Genomic DNA, 20342 nt, shown 5'->3' with positions numbered 1-20342 from the left:
AGTCCAGAAGAGAGTTTTACTTTATTATACTGTTATATGCACATGCTGGAGCAGACAAATATTGGCACAAGAACTCGTGTGGTAGTGGATGAGGCCAACAAATTTAAGTATCTGTTTTTTGCCCTGGGAGCTAGCATAGAAGGGTTCAGTGCGATGAGGAAAGTCCTCATTGTGGATGGAACACACCTGAAGAATGTTTATGGTGGAGTTCTCCTTGTTGCGACTGCTCAGGATCCTGATCATCACCACTACCCAATTGCGTTTGGTGTAGCAGATGGTGAGAATGATGAAAGCTGGATATGGTTTATGGAACAGTTGAAATCAGTGATATCTGATGTCCCGGGATTGGTATTTCTTTCAGATAGAAACAAAAGCTTGATCAAGTCAGTACGTCTAGTGTTCCCTGAGGCCGAACATGGGTATTGTATATGGCATTTGTCTCAGAATGTTAAAGCCCACGTCCATAACAACAAAGATACTTGTGCAAGCAAGTTTAGAGACTGCGCACACGCTTATACGGAGGCTGAGTTCAAGTACCAATATCATGCTTTTCGCCGGAGGTATCCTAGTGCAGCAGCGTATCTTGACAAAAGTGTTGAAGAGAAGAAGTGGGCTAGATGTTACTTCAGAGGAGATAGGTACAATGTTGACACCACCAATTCAGTAGAATCTTTTAATGGTGTTATCAAGGAAGCGAGAAAGTATACCTTACTACCAATGTTTGATGTTATCATTGCGAAAATGTCTGAATGGTTTAACAACCATAGGAAGGAGGCAGCTGAAATACCATACACACTGAAGCTTGTGCCTATTTTGGAAACCGAAATGTCTAAAAGATGTGTTGATGCGGGATTTCTTACAATTGACGAACTAAACAGCTTCCATCTTGAGTACAGTGTGCATGGTACTGACGGCAAGGTTTATACTGTTGACATGGCTAGGAATACTTGCAGTTGTGAGCAATTTGATAAAGACAAATACCCTTGTGTGCATGGAGTGGCTGCTGCCACATTCATGTCTAAGGCAGCGGGAAGGGAACTTCATCTATCTGAGTATTGTTCAAAATACTATTTGGTGGAGCAATGGGCTTTGGCTTATCACAGGACCATATATCCTGTTCCTCATATGTCTGATTGGGTTATACCAGAAGATGTTAAAGCAAAGAAAATACTTCCTCCAGATTATGACAAGAAGAAAGGAAAACCACAACAAACAAGATTTCCATCAGTAGGAGAATCCCGTGGAAGAGGCAAAAGAGGCAGAGGGGGAGCTAGAGGAACCAGAGGCAGAGCCAGAGGAGAAGGTATGGCATCGTATTTTGAATGTGGGAGTGGTTCAGGTACTACATAGGGTTTCCGGAAGATTACTAGGTTTATTATGTGCAATTTGTAGTACTAGAGATTTCTGGTATTATTATGTGAAATTTGGATTACTGAGTTTGACTGATATTATTGTGCGCAATTTGGATTACTACGTTTTACTGGTATTATTATGTGCAATTCGAAACCAATATATATCACTAGGTTATGTGTAATTTAGAATATCTTTATATGATTATTTTAAATTCGTAGGCTACGTATATGATAAATATATAGATTAGACTATTTTTGTTAATTATTTTCAATATTTTAAGAAAATCTTAACGGTTTCCCCAAAAACTTCCTTAACTTTCAATGTTAGTATGTGAATGGTAGAGAATATAGTAAGGAGAATTTAACAAAATACATATTTCTGGTATATTGTTTATGTAAATATCTTCTATGACGATAATAATAGGGAAATGTCTTTGGTTCTACTACCAAACATTTATCTCGGAGATGGTTTTACTAGAAAAACGTAAAAATTGCAAAAGTCTTACTATGTGTATGGTAGTATTACTACCACCTCGAGGATTACCATAGGTATTATTAAGTGTTAAAAATAATATTTTGATATTTATGACGGCTGCACGTTTTACATGTGAAATGCATTTTTTAATTCTTTTTTAAATAATATTTTTTCATTTTTAGTGTTTTACATGTGTTTACTAGTTTTTGGTATATCTTTTTTCCTTTTTTTGTGCTTTTGAGGCGTAAGAAACCCAGTAATTCTAGTTATCTATCTTACTCGTTTTTGGACATAGTAACACTTGTAAATCTAGTTTTCCATACCTGTTTCAAACATCCAAATTATGAAGTTCAAACATTCTACTACCAAGTTTCAAACATCCAAAATACTTAACATCCCAAATACATAAAAGCCAAAATACATATCATCCCAAATACATAAAAGCCTAAGGCTTTGTTTTACGCTTCTTCCCCTCCGTGAAAGGAGTCTGCACCCACTGTGATTTCCTCTTTGGTCTGCCACTCTTCTTAGGTGCAGCAACAACGACATTCTCCTTGCACCTATACATGATCCAAGGACTCGGTGCTTCCTTGTAAACGACCATGATCCACCTTTGCTTTTCTTCCTCACTGTATTCCTCAACAACTTCCTCAGCATGTTCCTTCACAACCTCTTCCTTTTTTTTCTCTTCATCCGCAACTTTCTCCCTGCTTTTTTCCTCTGTTTCCACAGCCTCTTTCTTTTGTTTCTCTTCTTCCACAACTTTCTCACCTTTTCCAGGTTCATCCTCCATACGCCTAATTATTGGTCTCCTTGCAGCCATTGCCTTAGTCCTACCACGTGGCGGTGTTGGAGTTCCCGCTGACTGACTCCCACGTGGTGGTGTTGGAGTTTCACCGGTTCTGTTCGTCTCAACCCGAGGCTCATTGTCATCATCTTTGGGAGTTCCCTCTGACTGACTCCCATGTGGTGGTGTTGGAGTTTCACCGGTTCTGTTCGTCTCAACCCGAGGCTCATTATCATCATCTTTGGGAGTTCCCTCTGTCTGATTCCCACGTGGTAGTGTCGGAGTTCCTTTTTCTATCTCTGTCTCCCGTGCCTCAGATTCCACCTCCTCAGTCTCATTTTTCTCCTTTTCTTTCTCCCTGGTTTCAGACTCTTTTCCTTCAACTTCTTCTTCTTCATCCTCTTTCCCTTCAACTTCTTCTTCTTGATCCTCTTTCCCTCCAACCTCTACTTGATCATCTTCCCCTTCAGCCTCAGATTCCACCACTTTTTCTTCATCTTTCTCATCATTGTTCTCATTCTCTTCCTCACTGGTTTCAGCCTCTTTCTCTTCACTTTCTTCTTCATCATGTTTCCCTCCAATCTTTTCTTCATTCGCAATTTCCTTCCACAATTTAGCAGCTTGTCTTCTACTTCTCTCCTTCATTTGCTTCAACTCTTCACTTTCACTCTCACTGTCTTCTTCCTCATCAGCCTCACTATTTTCCTTCTCTTTCTCACCCTCTTGCTGAGCATTGTCATCAGCCTCTTTCTCACCCTCTTCCTCAGTATTCTCGATGTTATCCTTTTCTTTCCCAGCCTCGTGCTCAGCATTAGCTTTCTCCTTCTCAGAACAAGCTTTGTCCTTCTCTTCATATGTATCATTGTCCCACTGTCGAAAATCCATGTCTTCACCATGACTCGGCTCCACTTTACTCTCAATAGAAGTTAGCCTGTCTTCTATTTTCTTAGCCCTTCTTCTCAAAAGCCGCTGGTTCTTTTCAAGAACACTCATCCTTGAGCTTTGAGACTCCAACATTGTCTCCACCGTGACGTGAAGTCCAGCAAATCCTTCTCCCATGAACTCCAAAATCCTCTCTTCCAGACCTTGCAACCTCGAATCTAATCCAGAATTAGAGGATGATCCTTCTGCAAACGTCACCTTCTCTTTGTCTTTCTTTTTTGGCAACACTCCTCGTGCAGCTTGATCCAACTCATATAGCTCTTCCCACCAAATATTCTTCTGCTTCACATTTAACCAGTAGTTCCAAGTATCACTTGGGCTGCCCTGACGGTCATACTCTCGCTCCTCATCAATGATACGAGCCAGCATAATTTGCTCACCAATAGTTGGAACTAAGACACTGTTGATAACCTGAAAATAAAACAAAAGTTAGCTCAAATGAGTTTTTTGTTCTACTAGCTTCTACTATACATATATACATGTACCTTTGTTTCTCCAACCGCAGCATATATGTCTTCCAAAGGATAACCCCTAAGACTGGACTTTGTAAACCGGCTCTTACACATCCTTGGACATTCTTCACTGGCGTCCTCTGAATAGATTCTAAACGTCTTCCCCAGATCCGGAATACACTCAAAAGCCAGAACCTAGAAAATCCATTGTTACAGTGTCAAATTTGAATTATAAAACAATTAAAAATTTTCTAAACTATATGCTTTACCTCTAAAGGGATGATGAAACCAGGAAAGGCGCATGCCTCTTTCACTTCACCCTTCAGATGGTTCATCACGTGCTTAATCTCCTTTATTGCATCCTCAAACGTTAGACGACCCCAGGGAAATGATCTGCAAGCATCTAAATCGTCCATCATCCTTAATATGAAGTCGTCTAAATTTCCAGCATCCTTCGGCTTTCCTCTGATAACCCGACCAAGAAAAAACAAGACTGTCATCTTCAATCTATCTGGACACGGCGGCATAGACAACATCTTCTGCTTCACATCAGTGATGGTGATCTTCTTTCTGTCATGGAAGTAATAATCCACAAACTTATAACCTCCCAACTTCTCATAGTTTGGTGGATAATCACCGCAGTCTAACCCAGAGATGAGGGCATGCTCCCTCATAGAATAGCGGATGGGTACACCATTAACCGCAAACCATGCAACATCATCTTCTGGAGTACAAATGGTGCGCAATAGTAACATCCACATCCCCTGAAGCTTCAGGTTATCTTCGTCTGGCATGTGGAAGAAATGTCGAAACTTAGGATGGCTTGTGAACCACGCAGCCTCAGGCTTATCCCTGATGAGCTTTACTGTCCTGGTCACGAAGCACTTAGTTTGTATCTTCGAACTCTGGGGGAACTCGCTGCTTTTGAATTAGAACTCAAGGGGTTGATTCGGTTGCATTTCCTGCAATCAAAATAAATTTACACATGTTAGTAATGCTAGTAATACAAAAAGTACTTGTACTACTGCTAATTACTACTCAGCATTTCTCACAAACGATAACAATGAATACAAAATATATACCTCTCTTTCAGACCCCTCCCTATCGGACCCCTCTCTTTCGGACTCATCTGAGACTGAGAGCGATTCTACACTCGGTGCTCTCGCTGGCTCTCTCACTGGCCTACTCTTCTTACTCTTCTTACTGCTTTTCTTGCTCTTCTGAACTCTCGGTTCTGGTTTTTTTGCAGCCGAGTCCGGTTTCCTGACTCTAAGAGACTGACGACGACTTTCATTGGGGACTACCTTTTGATTTTTCTTCATAATTTTCCTGTACAAGACATTACAACACTCAATCACTCTAAATTCAAATCGCAAAACAACAACACAACATCAACTAAGTTTCCCCAATACAATTTTATTAACAAAAATTAAATACAATTTATAACTCAAATCGGAAACAATAGATTCAATGTAATATATACCTAAACAATAGATTTACCAAGTTCTTATCCAATTTCAAAGCCAATATCTAAACATAAGACACATTCAAAGTTTTCCCCAAATTTGTTTTCAAATCTACATACAAATTCGACCAAATAACAACCAAATAAAGGGAAACTAATCACTTACCACAAGGAACGAAGATGGAGCCTCGATTTCGACAAAGGAGGATGAAGAAACGAAGCGGTCTCGACTTTAGGGTTTCAGACAAGAGAGACAAAGAGATAGTTGAGACACGAACCACCAAGGAAGAACGAAGATGGATTTTCGATTTAGATGGAAAACAAACAAGAAAGAACGAAAATGGATACTCTAGGGTTTCAATCTTCGATTTTGCAATAGAGAGTGTCGCAAGGGGAGGGTTGGGAGAGAGACAGACCCGATGATTGAAAATTTTGGAGAAGAGAATGTTGAGTAATTCAAAACGACATCGTTTTGGTTTAGATGGGTCGGGTTTTAGGGTTTGTATTGTATGGGTCGGATCTTTCTGGTTGGATCTTGTAAATAACTAAATTATTTTAGGGCAATCCGTCTTTAGCCACGTTTTCTATTTAAAAAAAAATGAAAAAGAAATTATATTATAATAAAGGGATAAATGGGGATTTTTTTGGAGGGTAGAGGGCATATGGAGTTAATCTCCAATTGTTTCCTATATACATATTTAGTAAATTAAATCATTCAAAACAGAAAATATTGTCAAGTTAATATAAATGCATTCATGCATATGGTCATTTGGAGCAGCGTTTTCGAAGAGGCCAAAATTACCGAACGTGTGTCTTTTTTTTTAACACTTTGTCTTATTGAACTGATTTGAAACATATTACATCATAGAAGAATATGACAAAACGATAATGAGAAACTAATGATTCTTCTGCAACAGAAGCTCGTGAGGATAATCATCATTGATGACACATTAGCCATATCAAACTAGTCTTATTATAGAATAAAGTAGATTAGGTGTTCCCATTCCAGCAGTAGCAAATGGACTTCTAATACCTTATCAAAAACACAACAATCTCATCGTCTAGATAGGATTTCATCTTCAATGGCCTTTATCAATTTTGTTTCGAATGAATTCGCTTCAGATAAGCTACCATCAAAACATTTTGAATGCAAATACAAATCAAATAAATGATGAGGATTGATGGTTCACACCAATATCACCAATAGTAGCAGACTAAGCTAAAGAGAGCGCATAAGAACAAGCTCTCCAAAAACCAGCGACAACCATCACTACCTCCACTAGAAAGGCTAACCTTCACCATCGCAAAAAACCAAAGCCATCACTTTAGAACAAGACATTGTCCACAAAAGATGAAACTGAAAAATCCAACTTTAAACCAGAAGAAGCCAAACCGGAATCACCAGAGTGTAACCAAGCACTAACACTGGTTCAGATCCGCCGATACAGATGGACCTGCGAGAGACAAAAGTCTAACCGAAATCTCTGGAAGCCACCACAGAGCGTGTGTCTTATGGTATATCAAAGATGCTCTCTCCATTTGGCGATGCTCTTCTCATGGTCCAGTCCTTGCCTCTTCTCTATCATGTTAGCTAGGGTTATTTGTACATTGTCTTTTAGGTCATTGGGTTGCTTTCTCCTTCTCCTTCTGCGTTGTTTAGATTTTCCTTTTTGTTTTGTCCTCTACTTGTTCATCCTTGTAACTTCTAGTAAAAAAGAAAATTTTGGTATAAAATTTAACATTTAGACACAAAAAAAAAGATTGCATTAAGAAGGTTCAGAAAAAAGCTTCTTCGGATTTTAATTCTACGTATTGCAATATTATATTTTATTTTAAATTTATATTGTATTTTTTATTATTTTGTGTAATGTTATGTTTTATATAAATAAAATAGTTGTTAAAAAAAATGCATTCACAATGATTTTGAACAAGATCGTTCAATGATACTGCCAGAAGAAGACAGTGAGTGCTATTATCGCCCACGTGAATCACGTTTTAGAATCTGGCTTGGTAGTTTGACGTTAAACACAAGTTTTAAAGAAGCTAATTGTTAGTTAAATCTCTCTGCAAATCCATTTCTTGCATAAACGCAAAAAAACGACAACAATGGAGCCAACGGCAACTGTTGCATTGGACCGTCCAACTCAGCTAAAAGCTTTCGACGAGACCAAGACCGGCGTGAAAGGCCTCGTCGACGCCGGAATCTCTGAGGTTCCCGCCATCTTCCGTGCACCTCAAGCTACTATAATAACAACCCCAAAACCACCTTCCTCGTTGCAGTTCACCATCCCAACGATCGATCTCCAAGGAGGCGGGACTTGTTGGTGGAGAAGATCGGAGACGCGGCCGAGAAGTGGGGCTTCTTCCAGGTGATCAATCACGGCATCTCGCTAGATGTGATGGAGAGGATGAAGGAAGGGGTTCGCGAGTTTCACGAGCAAGACCCGGAAGTGAGGAAACGGTTCTACTCTCGAGATCCGAGTAATAAGATGGTGCCGGTTTACAGTAGCAACTTCGATCTGTATAGCTCGCAGGCTGCTAACTGGAGAGATACGCTAGGTTGTTACACGGCTCCTGATCCTCCCAGACCTGAGGACTTGCCAGCCGCTTGTGGGTAATGATTTTCGAAAACTTGCCTATAGTCAAAATATAGATAAAACGGTAACAATAAAAAAATCCAATAGTGAATGATTTGATGATAGTGACATGTTGTATGTGTTCTAGTGGGTGTCAGTCAAAACAACGACTATAGCATAAATCATTTTTTGTTGGATTTCTAAAATTGAGTACTTCTTCCATTTTATTTTAGTTGTAGATTTAGGTTTATTCATATTTAATTTTATATATTTTTAAAACAAAAACATTATTATCTACAAATCTAACTATATTTCAACCAATAGAAAAATAAATAGAGAATATTGTTAATAAATTTTGTATTCTAAAACGATAATTATTTCTAAACGAAAATTTTACGGTACAACAACAATTAAAATGAAACGAATGGAATAATAGATAGAACAATAACTTGATTCAATGTTTTGTTTTTACTTGACAAATTGTTTAAGAGCTATAGTAGGAAGAAGATTAAGGCCTTATTAAGCATATGTTGGAATCTGTCTCCATTATTAAGAATTCAACAATTGACTCTTTTTGTATTTTATTTTTGGTGGGAGATTTTGTTAGGGAGGTGATGATTGAATACTCAAAGGAAGTGATGAAAGTAGGTAAAATGCTATTTGAGCTTCTCTCAGAAGCTCTAGGGTTAAACACTAATCACCTCAAGGACATGGATTGCACCAATTCAATGCTGCTGCTCGGCCATTACTACCCGCCTTGTCCCCAACCAGACCTAACTCTAGGGTTAACCAAACACTCAGACAACTCTTTTCTCACGGTTCTTCTACAAAACCACGTCGGAGGGCTACAAGTTCTCCATGACCAATACTGGGTTGATGTTCCTCCTGTCCCTGGAGCTCTTGTCGTCAACGTTGGAGACCTTCTCCAGGTTAACTAACTAACTAACTAACTAACCTACCTTTTTAGTTTGATCGATTGTTTTAATATTATTGGGGCATTTTGTGCAGCATATTACAAACGGCAAGTTCATAAGCGTGGAACATCGTGTTTTGGCGAATGGAGCTGGACCGTGTATCTCAGTGGCGTGCTTCTTCAGTTCGTATTTGATGGCGAATTCTAGAGTTTACGGACCTATCAAAGAGCTATTGTCTGAACAAAACCCTCCCATATATAGAGACACCACCATTACAGAATATTCAAAGTTCTACAGATCCAAAGGATTCGATGGTACCTCTGGATTACTATATCTCAAGATCTGAATAATATGCACGTTTATGTTTTAATAAGGATGCGTTGGACTTTGGTTTCCCTGTAACAACTTTTTTTTAATAAGACAAGACTTGTGTTACAGGCTTACAGCCAGTGGGCCATAAACTGTCACAAACCGTTCATTTTCTTTCAAACTTATCTATGGTCAGTGAACTTTTTTCTTTAGCAAGTGGTTTTGCTGTAAAACCCAAGAAGAAAGTTTCTCTTGAGTATCAGAATGTTCTGTTTTCTTAGAAACAAAGAAACGATGGAGACAACGAAGATTGCTGCATTCGAACGTATCAGTGAGCTTAAAGCTTTCGACGAGACAAAGACAGGTGTGAAAGGGCTCGCTGACGCCGGAATAACACAGCTTCCACGCATCTTCCACGACTCACCTTCCAACTTAGCAAACCCCAAGCCAGTTTCCTCGGACTAGCTACATCTCACGACGATTCCAACGATAGATCTTGGAGGACGAGACTAAGCGCAAGAATACGGTTGATGGGATTAGAGACGCAGCTGAGAAGTGGGGTTTTTTCCAGGTGGTCAACCATGGCGTTTCACTGGATCTTTTGGAGAAGATGAAAGATGGAGTTCGGGGGTTTAACGAGCAAGCCCCTGTGATAAGTTTTATGGACTTCCAACTTAAAACCAATTGGCAATTAGTGGATTGGTCCAAGTCCCTTATATATTATTCAAGTCCCTTTCATATATCCGATGTGGGATCTTATCTCCAATACCCTCCGTCGAGATAATGGTGTGTATAACCATTAATCTCGCAGAATCCATTATACCCCTCCGAAATCATGCTTTATTTTCTAGCGATCTCGGCGGAACTGAGCCTTCTATGGGCCTTCAGCTAATGGGATGATCGGACCACTGTCCGGGCCGGATTAATGGGTCAGGATATTGGGCCAGCTCTGATACCATGATAAGTTTCCTAGACTTCCAACTTAAAACCAATTGGTAATTAGTGGATTGGTCCAAGTCCCTTATATATTACTCAAGTCCCTTTCATATATCCGATGTGGGATCTTATCTCCAATACTAACATGGTATCAGAGACCAGAGATCCTAATAAGTTAAACCCCTAATAAGTGAAGAAACAATACTACAGCCGAGATTTTAGGAGAGAGTTTGTGTATACAAGTAACTTCGATCTCTACACTTCATCAGCTGCAAGTTGGAGAGATACTTTCTCTTGTTACATGGCTCCAAATCCTCCCAAACCACAGGACCTGCCAGAGATTTGTAGGTACATAGCTTCACTTTCTTTTAACCTGATGTTTTGGTTGTGTCACCTCTCTCGCTCTCTCTATTCATATGGTGAAAAGTGTTTTCAGGGATGTAATGTTGGAATACTCAAAGCAAGTGGTGAGTCTAGGGGAGTTTCTATTTGAGCTTTTATCAGAAGCTCTAGGGTTGAACCCTAATCACCTCAAGGACATTGATTGCTCCAAGGGCTTGCGCATGCTTTGCCATTACTACCCACCCTGTCCTCAGCCTGACCTAACTTTAGGCGCAAGTAAACATAGCGACAGCTCTTTTCTTACCGTCCTTCTTTCAAATCAAATCGAAGGGCTTCAAGTTCTCCGTGAAGGGTACTGGCCAAAGTTTTCTTTATGCATGCAGTTTATAACAAACGACAAGTTCATTAGTTCGGAGCATAGAGTCTTGGCCAACAGAGCCACAGGAGCTAGAGTCTCGGTCGCCTGTTTCACAACCGGTATTAGACCGAATCCTAGAATATACGGACCAATAAGAGAACTTGTGTCTGAAGATAACCCTCCAAAGTATAGAGAGATCACAGTTAAGGAGTTCGCTGCTCACCGCAGTGCCAAAAGACATGACGGAACCTCTGATTTGCTCCATTTTAAAATATGAACATGGTGATCAAAGAGTGTGTTGTTTGTATAAACACGAAGTTGGTTGGAAGTAAAAGTATAAAACTCTTCTAGGTTTTTCTGTCTACAAAAACTGGTCCTTGTGTGTCTTGTATGAATAGCGAATGAAGATTATGAGATATATCCAAAACGAAACAGAGTTCATATCAGACATGAGAAATCCAATGATTTCCTATAAATATTTAGCAATTTAAACATCAAAATAAATCATCAACAATTTGGCCTCGATTAATCGTCATGTATACTGCTCGAACCACTAGCATCATCCTCGTTATGTGCCCTTTGCGACGTTGAAGCACCGACAACATTACTTAAGCCATCTTCAAGATCTCTTAGAAGAAGCTCGTAGTGATTTCTCGTTATTCTGTTGGGAGACAAAACGGAAATATCTGAAGATTAGGGCTTTTAGGTGTTGGATTGCTTGAGAAGCAAGAAAGAAGTATATAGTAAAAACCTAGTTGAGTCAGTTAAATCGCTGCGGAATTTATTAAAATTCTCTGATGGTCCATCTGAGTCAAGCAACATATTCAGTTGATTCTCTGCATGGTAATGGAGCTTCTCCAGAGGAATCTCTGCATTGTCTGATCAACAACATAGAATAGTTAGTTTAGTCTTACTAGCTACTATAGTGAACGTCTTCAAGTTACAAACCTTGCTTAAGCTTCAAGAAATCTTGCTTTTCGACCTGGTCCTCTCCTAGGTAATACTCATAAGCATAAGTCCATTTCAAGACCCTTCTACATTCCATGATCTGTATTTTAGGTATGCATACCACTTCAATTATGTGGATTCCATAACACACAACACAATACAACACAAAGATGTCTGTCACTAGTTTTAGTTTTTCTAACCTGAGACCAAGCTTCCGCAACGAACTCAAGCTGATGTACAGTTGCTAACTGTTTGTTACTTAAATCCGGAATCTGACCAAAAAACAAAAAGATTCATTCAACTGTAATCTACAGAGCTGAAACAGAACATCATAAGATCTCTCTTACAACATCAGTGTGTAATTGCTGGAGTTTTGCTTTTGCTTTTTGCATCAACTGTCCAAAAACACAGTCAAGAGAGATGTCAATGAAAATTCTTAAACGAGTATAGGATATGAAGTTCATTGAAAAGTTTCTAATATACCGATTCATTACTCATCCACTTTTCATGACAGTCTTTGTATCTACCTGCAGCATATTCTGCCATATTCCCAAAAACAGTCTCTTCATACTACAAAACATCAACCAAAGATATATATATATATATATATACATGAGAGATTAAAGAAGACATTTTGGTTAATACACAAACAATATAAATTTTCAAGATCAGATGGCAAGTACCGAGACCTCATCATGGGTACAAGTGTATAAATCTAAGCCATGTTCAGTCCATTGACCACGGCAGCGCCTGGAGAGGAGGAAATAGAGTTAATCACAAAGACATGAACTAGTGGAAGAATCAGAGATCACATATTAGTAAATTACCAACAGAAGTCATAGTTACAAGGTGGAAAGCATCTCATCTTCAGTGAACAATCTTGATTTTCTCTGATCCTTAGGTTACACCTAGGGCAAGGCACCGTGTTCTGTCGTACCCTGAACTCATAATCCAAAAGAACTGAAACATTTGAAAGAAGATTCAAGATTTAAATAAATGGTAAAATAGATAGTAATTTTGTTTTACCAGTTGGGGTCTTGGTAATCAGAACTGTTCATTCTTAACCATTTTGCAGCTGATTCACAGTCCATGGGACTGTGAACGTCCTTGCTGCACTGAAAGCTAAAATTCAGTACATATATAGTAACTGGAGTGGAGAAAATAACTCAAGTCCAAGATACTCACATTCCAACAGAAACTAAGCAGGCAGAGACATAAGACATCAAAGTTTCCGGAACCAGGAGTAAGATGAACATCGCAGCTACGCCCCTTAGCAGGACAACATTTTATCTATTTCCAAAAAAAAAAAAAAACAATCTAAATCTAACTGATATATAATGACCAATCTAAGGTTTGTGTTTATGACTTAATGTACCACTTTGCTGCCTTCAACGTAAGATCTAAAGAGATATCGATAGTACTTAGTCTTATCTTCCTCGCAAGCAAATTTCTCTATCATGTCTCCACCAACGGAAGCTCGACAAATATCGTATGGACATTTTAATGTCCCATACCAGTCAACATCTGCAATCTTATTGATGCTTTTGTTGATATGACCTATAAATTTACAGGTCAGTATTTATATATATATTAAGGTCAACAAAGAACTAGAATAAAGTTTTGGGAGATCATACTTCTCCAGCAGAACTTGCATACACGATGGCCACATGAGACCGATGCAGACCTCTCAAGTGAGAGTAATTTGAAGCAGATTCCGCAACAGAACTATACAAAGATTATTTAAGGTGATCATCATGTATTGTTGAACTTAGACTCGGGGGAACAAAGAAATATGGATGTTACATTTTTGTCGTCAGAAGGTAAATCAAGTGGTCTCTCCAACTCAAATATTCCGACGCTTTCTCTAACACTTTTAGCGTTATCTGACCATTTCTTATGAAGTTCAATATCATCCCTGAGAGTAAATAGAATTTAAATAAATAGATAGATCAAAATAGGTTTCTTGAGAAACAAGAAATACACAAATGTTATGAGGCAGTACCAGCGGAAGTGAGCTAGCAGAAGCGTGGCGTCGTCTTCGGAGATTGAGTAAGTATTTGAAACACGTTGGATCTCCTCTTTCATACGACTTCGGATATCTCCTTCTTTCAGAATGGTTACATAACTCTGGTGGGTAGATGTTTCGGTCTGATCATGTTCATCAGGTGTATTCAACCACTCCTCCTCCTCCGCTGTAATAAGGATCTCGCCCAGCCTTTTGATATCTGAATCATCCATGAGAAAGCAAATTGAGAGAAGATAAGTCTCATGAGTTTTTATTCACCTGTTTAAATAATTCAATGGAATAAGACGAAGTCTCACGACTTTTCCCTCGTGTTGAACAATGGGAGATGACGAAGACTTGCCAATCAAAACGCACACACAAAGAAGAAGACCAAGTCGTCGAAGTTTTATATTATGAATGTGAAATGAGTTTTGCAATGTCTCTCGACTTTTATGACAAGCTATCTATATTAAACTTTATCTCTAAACTTTTCAGTGGTCTTTTAAATTCTGGTTATTGAGTTTTTGAATACATGGAGACAATGAAATTGCTGATATGAGATTTAAATTTAATTTGACTTATTTTTCTCTTATTTTTCAATTTGTTCTTTTATTTTTAATGATTGTTTTTTTTCATTTTACATTTTTCATTTTATAAAATCACATTGGTATTGTTAAAATGTCATTTTATATCTCACTATTTCAGTTTATATTAGTGTATAATTCATACCAGTTGTATATGTATTTTAAGATTAATCTTGATTTCGATATATAAGTCATGCAAACTACAACTATTCTATATATTAGATGTTAAAAAGTCATACATGTTAGAATAAGTGGGATTGGGAATATTCTATTTTCATTTCTTCTAAGAAGGAGCCTCCCTGAGGAAATGGTACGTGTAGTGGTGACGTAAAATAATTAGCCGGAACCGTGTAAAACTGAACCGAATCAGTTCATTATGTATATCTAGGGAAGTTTTACTGAATTAACTTGTTATAATATGTTTAAATCCATTATCTAAGCTTTTTTTAGTTCAGATGACACGATGGAATAGACGCAACACTCGACAAATTTGTCATACAAGTTGGTTGGATTCGTCTCTTCAACTCAAGTTAAACCTTAGTTGACTAAGAATCCATACGCTATTTTTAATGCTGACATCAAACATATATGTATATACTAGATCGGATAAGTGCACCATCTGTTTATTTCAACCAGATCCATGGATAACGCGTTTAATGTAGTTAAGGACACGAAATGAAAAAGAAATTTCAGTCGAAAGAAAGGAAAACGAGGCTCTGATCTTCTTCTTATCATCCCTCAAACATTATAATTTTTAGTATATTTTTATATTAAGAAATAGGTTATCAATGTTTGTAGTGGATACAAGTAAACGCATGCGTATTTTCATTTCTGTAACCATTCATCTTAAACACACACACATAACACATAGTGTGGTTTGTGATTAAAAGAAAAAAGAAAAAAAAATAGAATTGGAAGTGTGGTCTACGACCTGGACATGAAACGCATAAGAAGATAAGTCGGTGCGGTTTGATGTGTAGGTGAGCTTTTTTCTTTCTTTTCAACTTTTTCATTTCAATTTATTTATTTTATTAAATATAAATAATTAAGTTTAAAATATATATTAATCTAATTTTCATTTATAAGCAGAAAATGTCATTTTAGAAAGACAAAAACTATGTAATATACAAAATATATACTAATATATATCAAACTTAGTTATTTATATTAAATAATTTAAGAAAAATGTACTTGTCTAGAATATATCATGTAAATTAATGTACAATGGGGCTACATAATATTATCAAAATTTCTAATTTTGAGATGCAGATTTTGTTCAAGTATTGATAGAGAAGATAATAAACAACACATGCTAAGACAACGATTTAGATGATACAGAAATATCAAATGTACAAATGCAGTAGATGGCGAATATATGGTTCGAATGATAGATAAAATTGCAAATATGTTGTGGGTAAATTTACATTTTTGATAGTATCTTTGTTTATATTGTGTCATAAAAAGAATTGAATTTTATCATATATTTATTAGTAATAATTATATTTTGTTATATTATTATATTTAATTTTAATTTGTATTCCGCATCGCTTATAATATTTTTACCGTTCTACTATTGGTTTTATACCGCATTTCATTTTTGTTAGCATTCACATTTTACTATATACCGCTTTTACTTTTTATAACCGTTAATATTCCACAGTTAACAAAACCGCACTTTATTCATACCGCAGTATCTAATCCGCTCATTCCGCACCGCTCGTCCTATTGTTACCATTCAGAGCCATAGTCTTTGTTGATATTTGTGTTGTGCCTTTACGAGTTTCTTGTGTTGTAAAAGTGACATGTGTGTAGCCTTTCAAGGGCTAATGGAAAAAGGCAAAAGCGTTTTAGATAGATCATGTTTCGCCTTTTAGATAGATCATGTCGATCCCACCAGGCAGTGTCTCCGTTATGGCTCGCAACACACGAGAATGCAAGTGTGCAAAATAAATCTATCTGCTTTTGATTGAAAAAGATTATAGGAAAGAAAAAAAATCTTAATAACTTTGTTGTTTACGGTTAAAAAGTGAGTTATACCAGAACATATCATTTGTAAATATGCCTGGACAATGGACATACATGTAAAAAAAGATTGGACCATATATGTGAGCTGAACACCAATAATGATGTGACTTCTGTATTCTTCTCCTACCAGCTCCAAAAAATTATTGAGTGATAAAGGACATGGAGACGTGGTGTTTGTTGGCCTATATTCATCTTTCTATTTAGGATCTCTCCACTCTTTATCAGTCACGTGTCCCACCCCAGCACTAACTCCAACTGTATCTCTTGGGTGTCACAACAAAGTCCTTACCAATGGTCACTGTTTCACATTCACACGCAAAGGCCAAAGGGTTCATATGATATAATAACACATGGAGAACATGCCGTCCTCAATCCTGATGATCACCACGTTACTAGCAATATGCACATTTACATGTCGCCTTAACATAAATGGCTGATTAATCAGCTGACTAGAAAAAAAAGAAATAGGGAGTAACGGATGATGACAAATCAATTATCAAGTAAAAAAACTTTCTATAAGTCTTTTAAACTTTTTTTGAGTCAATGATACTTATTTGATATGGAAGTAATTACCTTCCGTTAATCGCTGCTTAATTTGTCTTCTTATCGCTGGGGCCCACCAATTTAAATACGACAATAGTCAATAGTCACGCGAGAGAATATGACTTCCATCATCATCACTATCAGTCTATCATCATCATGTCATGCATGTACAGCTCATTGCAGCTTTTATAAGCAACCAAACCAAATCGACTCCACATACTTTCCCGACCACACAGCTATAAAAGGAAGCTGAGAGACAGAGAGATTCAGACCGCAAACTGAGAAAACAGTGAGAGAGTGATGAGTTCTGTTCGCTACAAATCATCAGATCCATCGCAATGCACACCTGTCATTATTGCTTCCGAATCCATCGAGAGTAGGAAGAAGCTGGAGAAGAAGAAAAAGAGCCACGTGTTGCTAGAAGGCTACGTGGAGAGTCTCGCCACGTTGGATAATAATAACCAAGACGATCTGACGAGATCCAAGAGCTTGACCGACGACGATCTCGAAGATCTCAAGGGTTGCCTAGATCTAGGCTTTGGTTTCAGCTACGACGAGATCCCTGAGCTCTGCAGCACTCTCCCCGCTCTAGAGCTTTGCTATTCCATGAGCCAGAGATTCTCCGACGACAACAACAACAAGTCATCGCCGGAAAATTCGCCGGTGGACGATTCTTCTCCGGCGCCTCCTATTGCCAACTGGAAGATATCTAGCCCCGGTAAAAAAAAACTCTAAACAAATGTTTAAGGTTACTATGAATCGTTCAGACCACAGATCTGACTCATGTCTGAAAATGTTTGAAAATTACATTAATGCCATTTTGATGTCTGAAAGTGTTTTTTTTTATTTTTGTTGTTCCTCAGGTGATAATCCGGATGATGTGAAAGCTAGGCTCAAGTACTGGGCACAAGCCGTTGCATGTACTGTCCAGTTGTGCAGCTGAATGGTTCATCGTCACGTCTGAAGCAGGAAGTCTAGTGAAGGTGTAACATCATGGTACTGTTTATAGATGAGGAGGAGATCTCAGAAAGGCATTGGAAGGTTCTGAAATTTAACTGAATAATGATTTTTTCTTACTCTCATATTCCATGTATCTTTAGTAATATCTAGTCTAATTATTATTTTTTGTGAACGGCAATAAAGGTATCACTGAATAAAAAGCATCACATTCTTTCTCATTTTCCTTGTTAATCTAACTATGTCTGTTAACCGAGTGTGATGTTGAGAATGACAAGTTCCTAATTTGCTTTGTGAATGAATATGCCTTGAGCTATACAATTGTAAAGCTTTGTAAGTGCTGAGATAGGAAAGCTGGATTGTTGTCCTTGTGCAGTGGTGAGAGGCTTGTGTTTTATAAGAGCTATCACTAACTGGCTACATGCCTCTACTTGCTGAGGTAACTAATACTAACTGGATCAATTTAACCTTCTTCGTGAGAGATTTGTGTGCCTATTTCCGTGCTGTTGCACCTTGATTTCTCAGGAGAATCGAGTGAGAGGAAAAGAAAGAAGATAGATGGATTTCATATGTTATATGTTATCTTCTTCCGTATTCAATAACTGGTGAAAAAGTGGACTACTGACAACAATTGATACTGAATGCTCGATACGGATGATCTGAATCAAGTTTGTGACATTATTCAAAAGCAAACTGTTTGAAAATCTACATTGATATAAGTATATAACTTGAAATGTGTATCTAGATAGTGCCTCATGTTCTATATATGCAGGGCTTGAAGTTGTACCCTTGTATCTAAATCTGTCAATGTCGTACCAGATGCAGGGTCGGTGTTTACCGGAGAAGAAAAACAATATAAAAGACCAATATACTATGTAGTCTAAGCCAAAAAACTAAAAATGACTGTCGTCAGCACCATTAACACAGGCAAAATGGAATGAACTTTGAACACCACAAAACAACTCTTAGAAGCTAGTCATTCAAAAATCTACCAAGATCTACAAACTTTCATCATGATCAGAGGCATAGTTGAATACAGTATCTATGCCCATCGTTAAAACATATTAAGATCAGCTGCCCATTTCTCTCACTCATGATGCTATAGTATTCCGCTTTTGCGCACAACCGTGTAACACAAGTTATCCCATCTGCAACTGTAACAGTTCCCACTTAGCTAATAATCTCTTCTTTCACCGAGCTTCTTAGTTTGCTCTCTCTCCCCGGATTCTTTCTCTTCGCTTGAATATGATGCACAAACGCGGCAACAATATCATGTAGTTTAGGGGGAGGCTTGTTCGCTGAAGAAACATTATGACCAGCATCTTTCAAAGCCTTAGCAACATCCTTTTGAGCTTTCTGAAAGTGCGCGTTACACAAGGCAGGCACGGTCGATGCAAGCGTTGGTTTTGGACACGTGATTGCTTTTGACTGAGCTCTGCATATACAAATTCCAACAACAAACCGAGTTAGAATAGAGCTAGTTGCATTTCAGAACACAAATCAAATGTAATAACAAAGACTATATCCTCAGACACAGTCCTATGCAACACAAAAGGAGACAAAGTAAACCTTTTGTTGACGAAAGTGCAACAAGTGTAAAGCTTCTGTTTTTTATCCGACAGGATATGAAGCTGACAGTAATTAGTCAACGGCATGGCCTTTGACTTGCTTCCACTACCACAAGCAACACAGTTTCCTGTCAGACTCGGATCACTCTTAACGCCGTTGTCGTTGTCTCCGCTACCTTCAACTTCACCGCCATCAATCCTACGCCTCTTGTTTTGGTGGTGATGATTATCTTCTTTGAAAGGACTAACACCGTGCTTCCAGTAATACTCTCTGTGTTGGGCCTTGAGATCCTCCATTAAGGCCCAGTAATGGTCTCTGTAGCATTTTGCGAGCTGCTTCAGGTTGTGCGATCGGCGTCGTAGAAGCTCGGGTCGGGTTAGGTGAGTGGAGCGTCCGAGGATCTGATCTTCGACTGACATCGAAATCGGCGAATTCGACGGTAAGAGGCTTGAGCTAGGGTTAGGGTTTCGAAATTGGGATTCTTCCCCAGCGCAGGCTTTCGAGGGGATTGAGGCCGCGATTGAAAACGGGTGTCTTGGAGGTTTTGAAGAAGAAGGATTCTGCTTCGAAGCAGACGCCATTCTCACGGCGATGAGAGAGAGAGTGTGTGTGGTGGAGGAGGAGGAGGAGGAGGAGAGGAGAGCTATATCGAATCGGTTGGTTTACAAGAAACCGCCTCTTGGGCCATAACTAAAAGCCCATTGGGCCGTACAACATAAACAGAAAGTCTAAAAATAATCGAAGCTAGATCGAATCGGATCGAAATCAAACCGTAATGAACCGGTTGGTTAAGGAGATTCTCT

The 20342-nt window shown here is 38.3% G+C and overlaps 4 protein-coding genes and 2 pseudogenes across 6 annotated transcripts; 3 read left to right on the top strand and 3 right to left on the bottom strand.

Moving 5' to 3' along the window:
• Positions 1 to 1991: 1991 nt before the first annotated feature.
• LOC117129024 (cilia- and flagella-associated protein 251-like) lies at positions 1992 to 3975 on the bottom strand. The gene is made up of 2 exons (XM_033282350.1): positions 2528 to 3975; positions 1992 to 2443 (listed from the first exon to the last, which is right to left on the bottom strand). Exons 1-2 carry the CDS (start codon positions 3923 to 3925, stop codon positions 2273 to 2275), a joined length of 1569 nt encoding a protein of 522 aa, XP_033138241.1. The 5' UTR covers positions 3926 to 3975; the 3' UTR covers positions 1992 to 2272.
• A 3000-nt stretch (positions 3976 to 6975) lies between these two features.
• LOC103844086 lies at positions 6976 to 9406 on the top strand (annotated as a pseudogene).
• A 76-nt stretch (positions 9407 to 9482) lies between these two features.
• Positions 9483 to 13178, top strand: LOC103844088 (annotated as a pseudogene).
• LOC103844087 (probable E3 ubiquitin-protein ligase ARI12) lies at positions 11231 to 16741 on the bottom strand. Its single transcript, XM_033282346.1, has 14 exons — positions 13859 to 16741; positions 13660 to 13771; positions 13491 to 13581; positions 13232 to 13413; positions 13042 to 13146; positions 12883 to 12971; positions 12684 to 12794; positions 12546 to 12606; positions 12340 to 12426; positions 12204 to 12251; positions 12057 to 12128; positions 11857 to 11956; positions 11660 to 11786; positions 11231 to 11569 (listed from the first exon to the last, which is right to left on the bottom strand). Exons 1-14 carry the CDS (start codon positions 14092 to 14094, stop codon positions 11434 to 11436), a joined length of 1557 nt encoding a protein of 518 aa, XP_033138237.1. The 5' UTR covers positions 14095 to 16741; the 3' UTR covers positions 11231 to 11433.
• A 515-nt stretch (positions 16742 to 17256) lies between these two features.
• On the top strand, positions 17257 to 18756 carry LOC103844090. Of its 3 annotated transcripts, XR_628253.3 has the most exons (4): positions 17257 to 17731; positions 17877 to 18054; positions 18347 to 18409; positions 18496 to 18756. XR_628253.3 is itself a non-coding variant. In XM_009120862.3 (2 exons), the coding sequence occupies exons 1-2, from the start codon at positions 17314 to 17316 to the stop codon at positions 17954 to 17956; spliced, it is 498 nt and encodes a 165-aa protein (XP_009119110.1). In that variant the 5' UTR covers positions 17257 to 17313; the 3' UTR covers positions 17957 to 18191. The 3 variants fall into 3 exon arrangements, 1 of the variants encoding a protein (XP_009119110.1); XR_628252.3 differs by having other exon boundaries at positions 18347 to 18756; XM_009120862.3 differs by lacking the exons at positions 18347 to 18409; positions 18496 to 18756 and having other exon boundaries at positions 17877 to 18191.
• Positions 18757 to 18861: 105 nt separating this feature from the next.
• On the bottom strand, positions 18862 to 20183 carry LOC103844091 (INO80 complex subunit D). The gene is made up of 2 exons (XM_009120863.3): positions 19540 to 20183; positions 18862 to 19405 (listed from the first exon to the last, which is right to left on the bottom strand). Exons 1-2 carry the CDS (start codon positions 20118 to 20120, stop codon positions 19141 to 19143), a joined length of 846 nt encoding a protein of 281 aa, XP_009119111.1. The 5' UTR covers positions 20121 to 20183; the 3' UTR covers positions 18862 to 19140.
• Between the last annotated feature and the right edge of the window lie 159 nt (positions 20184 to 20342).

Source organism: Brassica rapa, chromosome A10 (assembly GCF_000309985.2).
Source record: "Brassica rapa cultivar Chiifu-401-42 chromosome A10, CAAS_Brap_v3.01, whole genome shotgun sequence".
NCBI classification, from domain to species: Eukaryota; Viridiplantae; Streptophyta; class Magnoliopsida; order Brassicales; family Brassicaceae; genus Brassica; species Brassica rapa.
This window is presented reverse-complemented; position numbering and strand designations above follow the sequence as displayed.

What these genes read in the sequence shown, in the direction of transcription:
- LOC117129024 (XM_033282350.1), bottom strand. Translation starts at nt 3,925, where the DNA reads ATGCTGGCTCGTATCATTGATGAGGAGCGAGAGTATGACCGTCAGGGC. An exon ending in AGGAAAAAAGCAGGGAGAAA is followed by an intron (nt 2,444 to 2,527) that starts GTTGCGGATGAA and finishes GAGGAAGAAAAG; the next exon opens with CAAAGGTGGATCATGGTCGT.
- LOC103844087 (XM_033282346.1), bottom strand. Translation starts at nt 14,094, where the DNA reads ATGGATGATTCAGATATCAAAAGGCTGGGCGAGATCCTTATTACAGCG. An exon ending in CTGCTAGCTCACTTCCGCTG is followed by an intron (nt 13,772 to 13,858) that starts GTACTGCCTCAT and finishes ATTTACTCTCAG; the next exon opens with GGATGATATTGAACTTCATA. An exon ending in ACGTTGAAGGCAGCAAAGTG is followed by an intron (nt 13,147 to 13,231) that starts GTACATTAAGTC and finishes TTTTGGAAATAG; the next exon opens with ATAAAATGTTGTCCTGCTAA.
- LOC103844090 (XM_009120862.3), top strand. Translation starts at nt 17,314, where the DNA reads ATGAGTTCTGTTCGCTACAAATCATCAGATCCATCGCAATGCACACCT. An exon ending in CTGGAAGATATCTAGCCCCG is followed by an intron (nt 17,732 to 17,876) that starts GTAAAAAAAAAC and finishes GTTGTTCCTCAG; the next exon opens with GTGATAATCCGGATGATGTG.
- LOC103844091 (XM_009120863.3), bottom strand. Translation starts at nt 20,120, where the DNA reads ATGGCGTCTGCTTCGAAGCAGAATCCTTCTTCTTCAAAACCTCCAAGA. An exon ending in TGCACTTTCGTCAACAAAAG is followed by an intron (nt 19,406 to 19,539) that starts GTTTACTTTGTC and finishes TTGTATATGCAG; the next exon opens with AGCTCAGTCAAAAGCAATCA.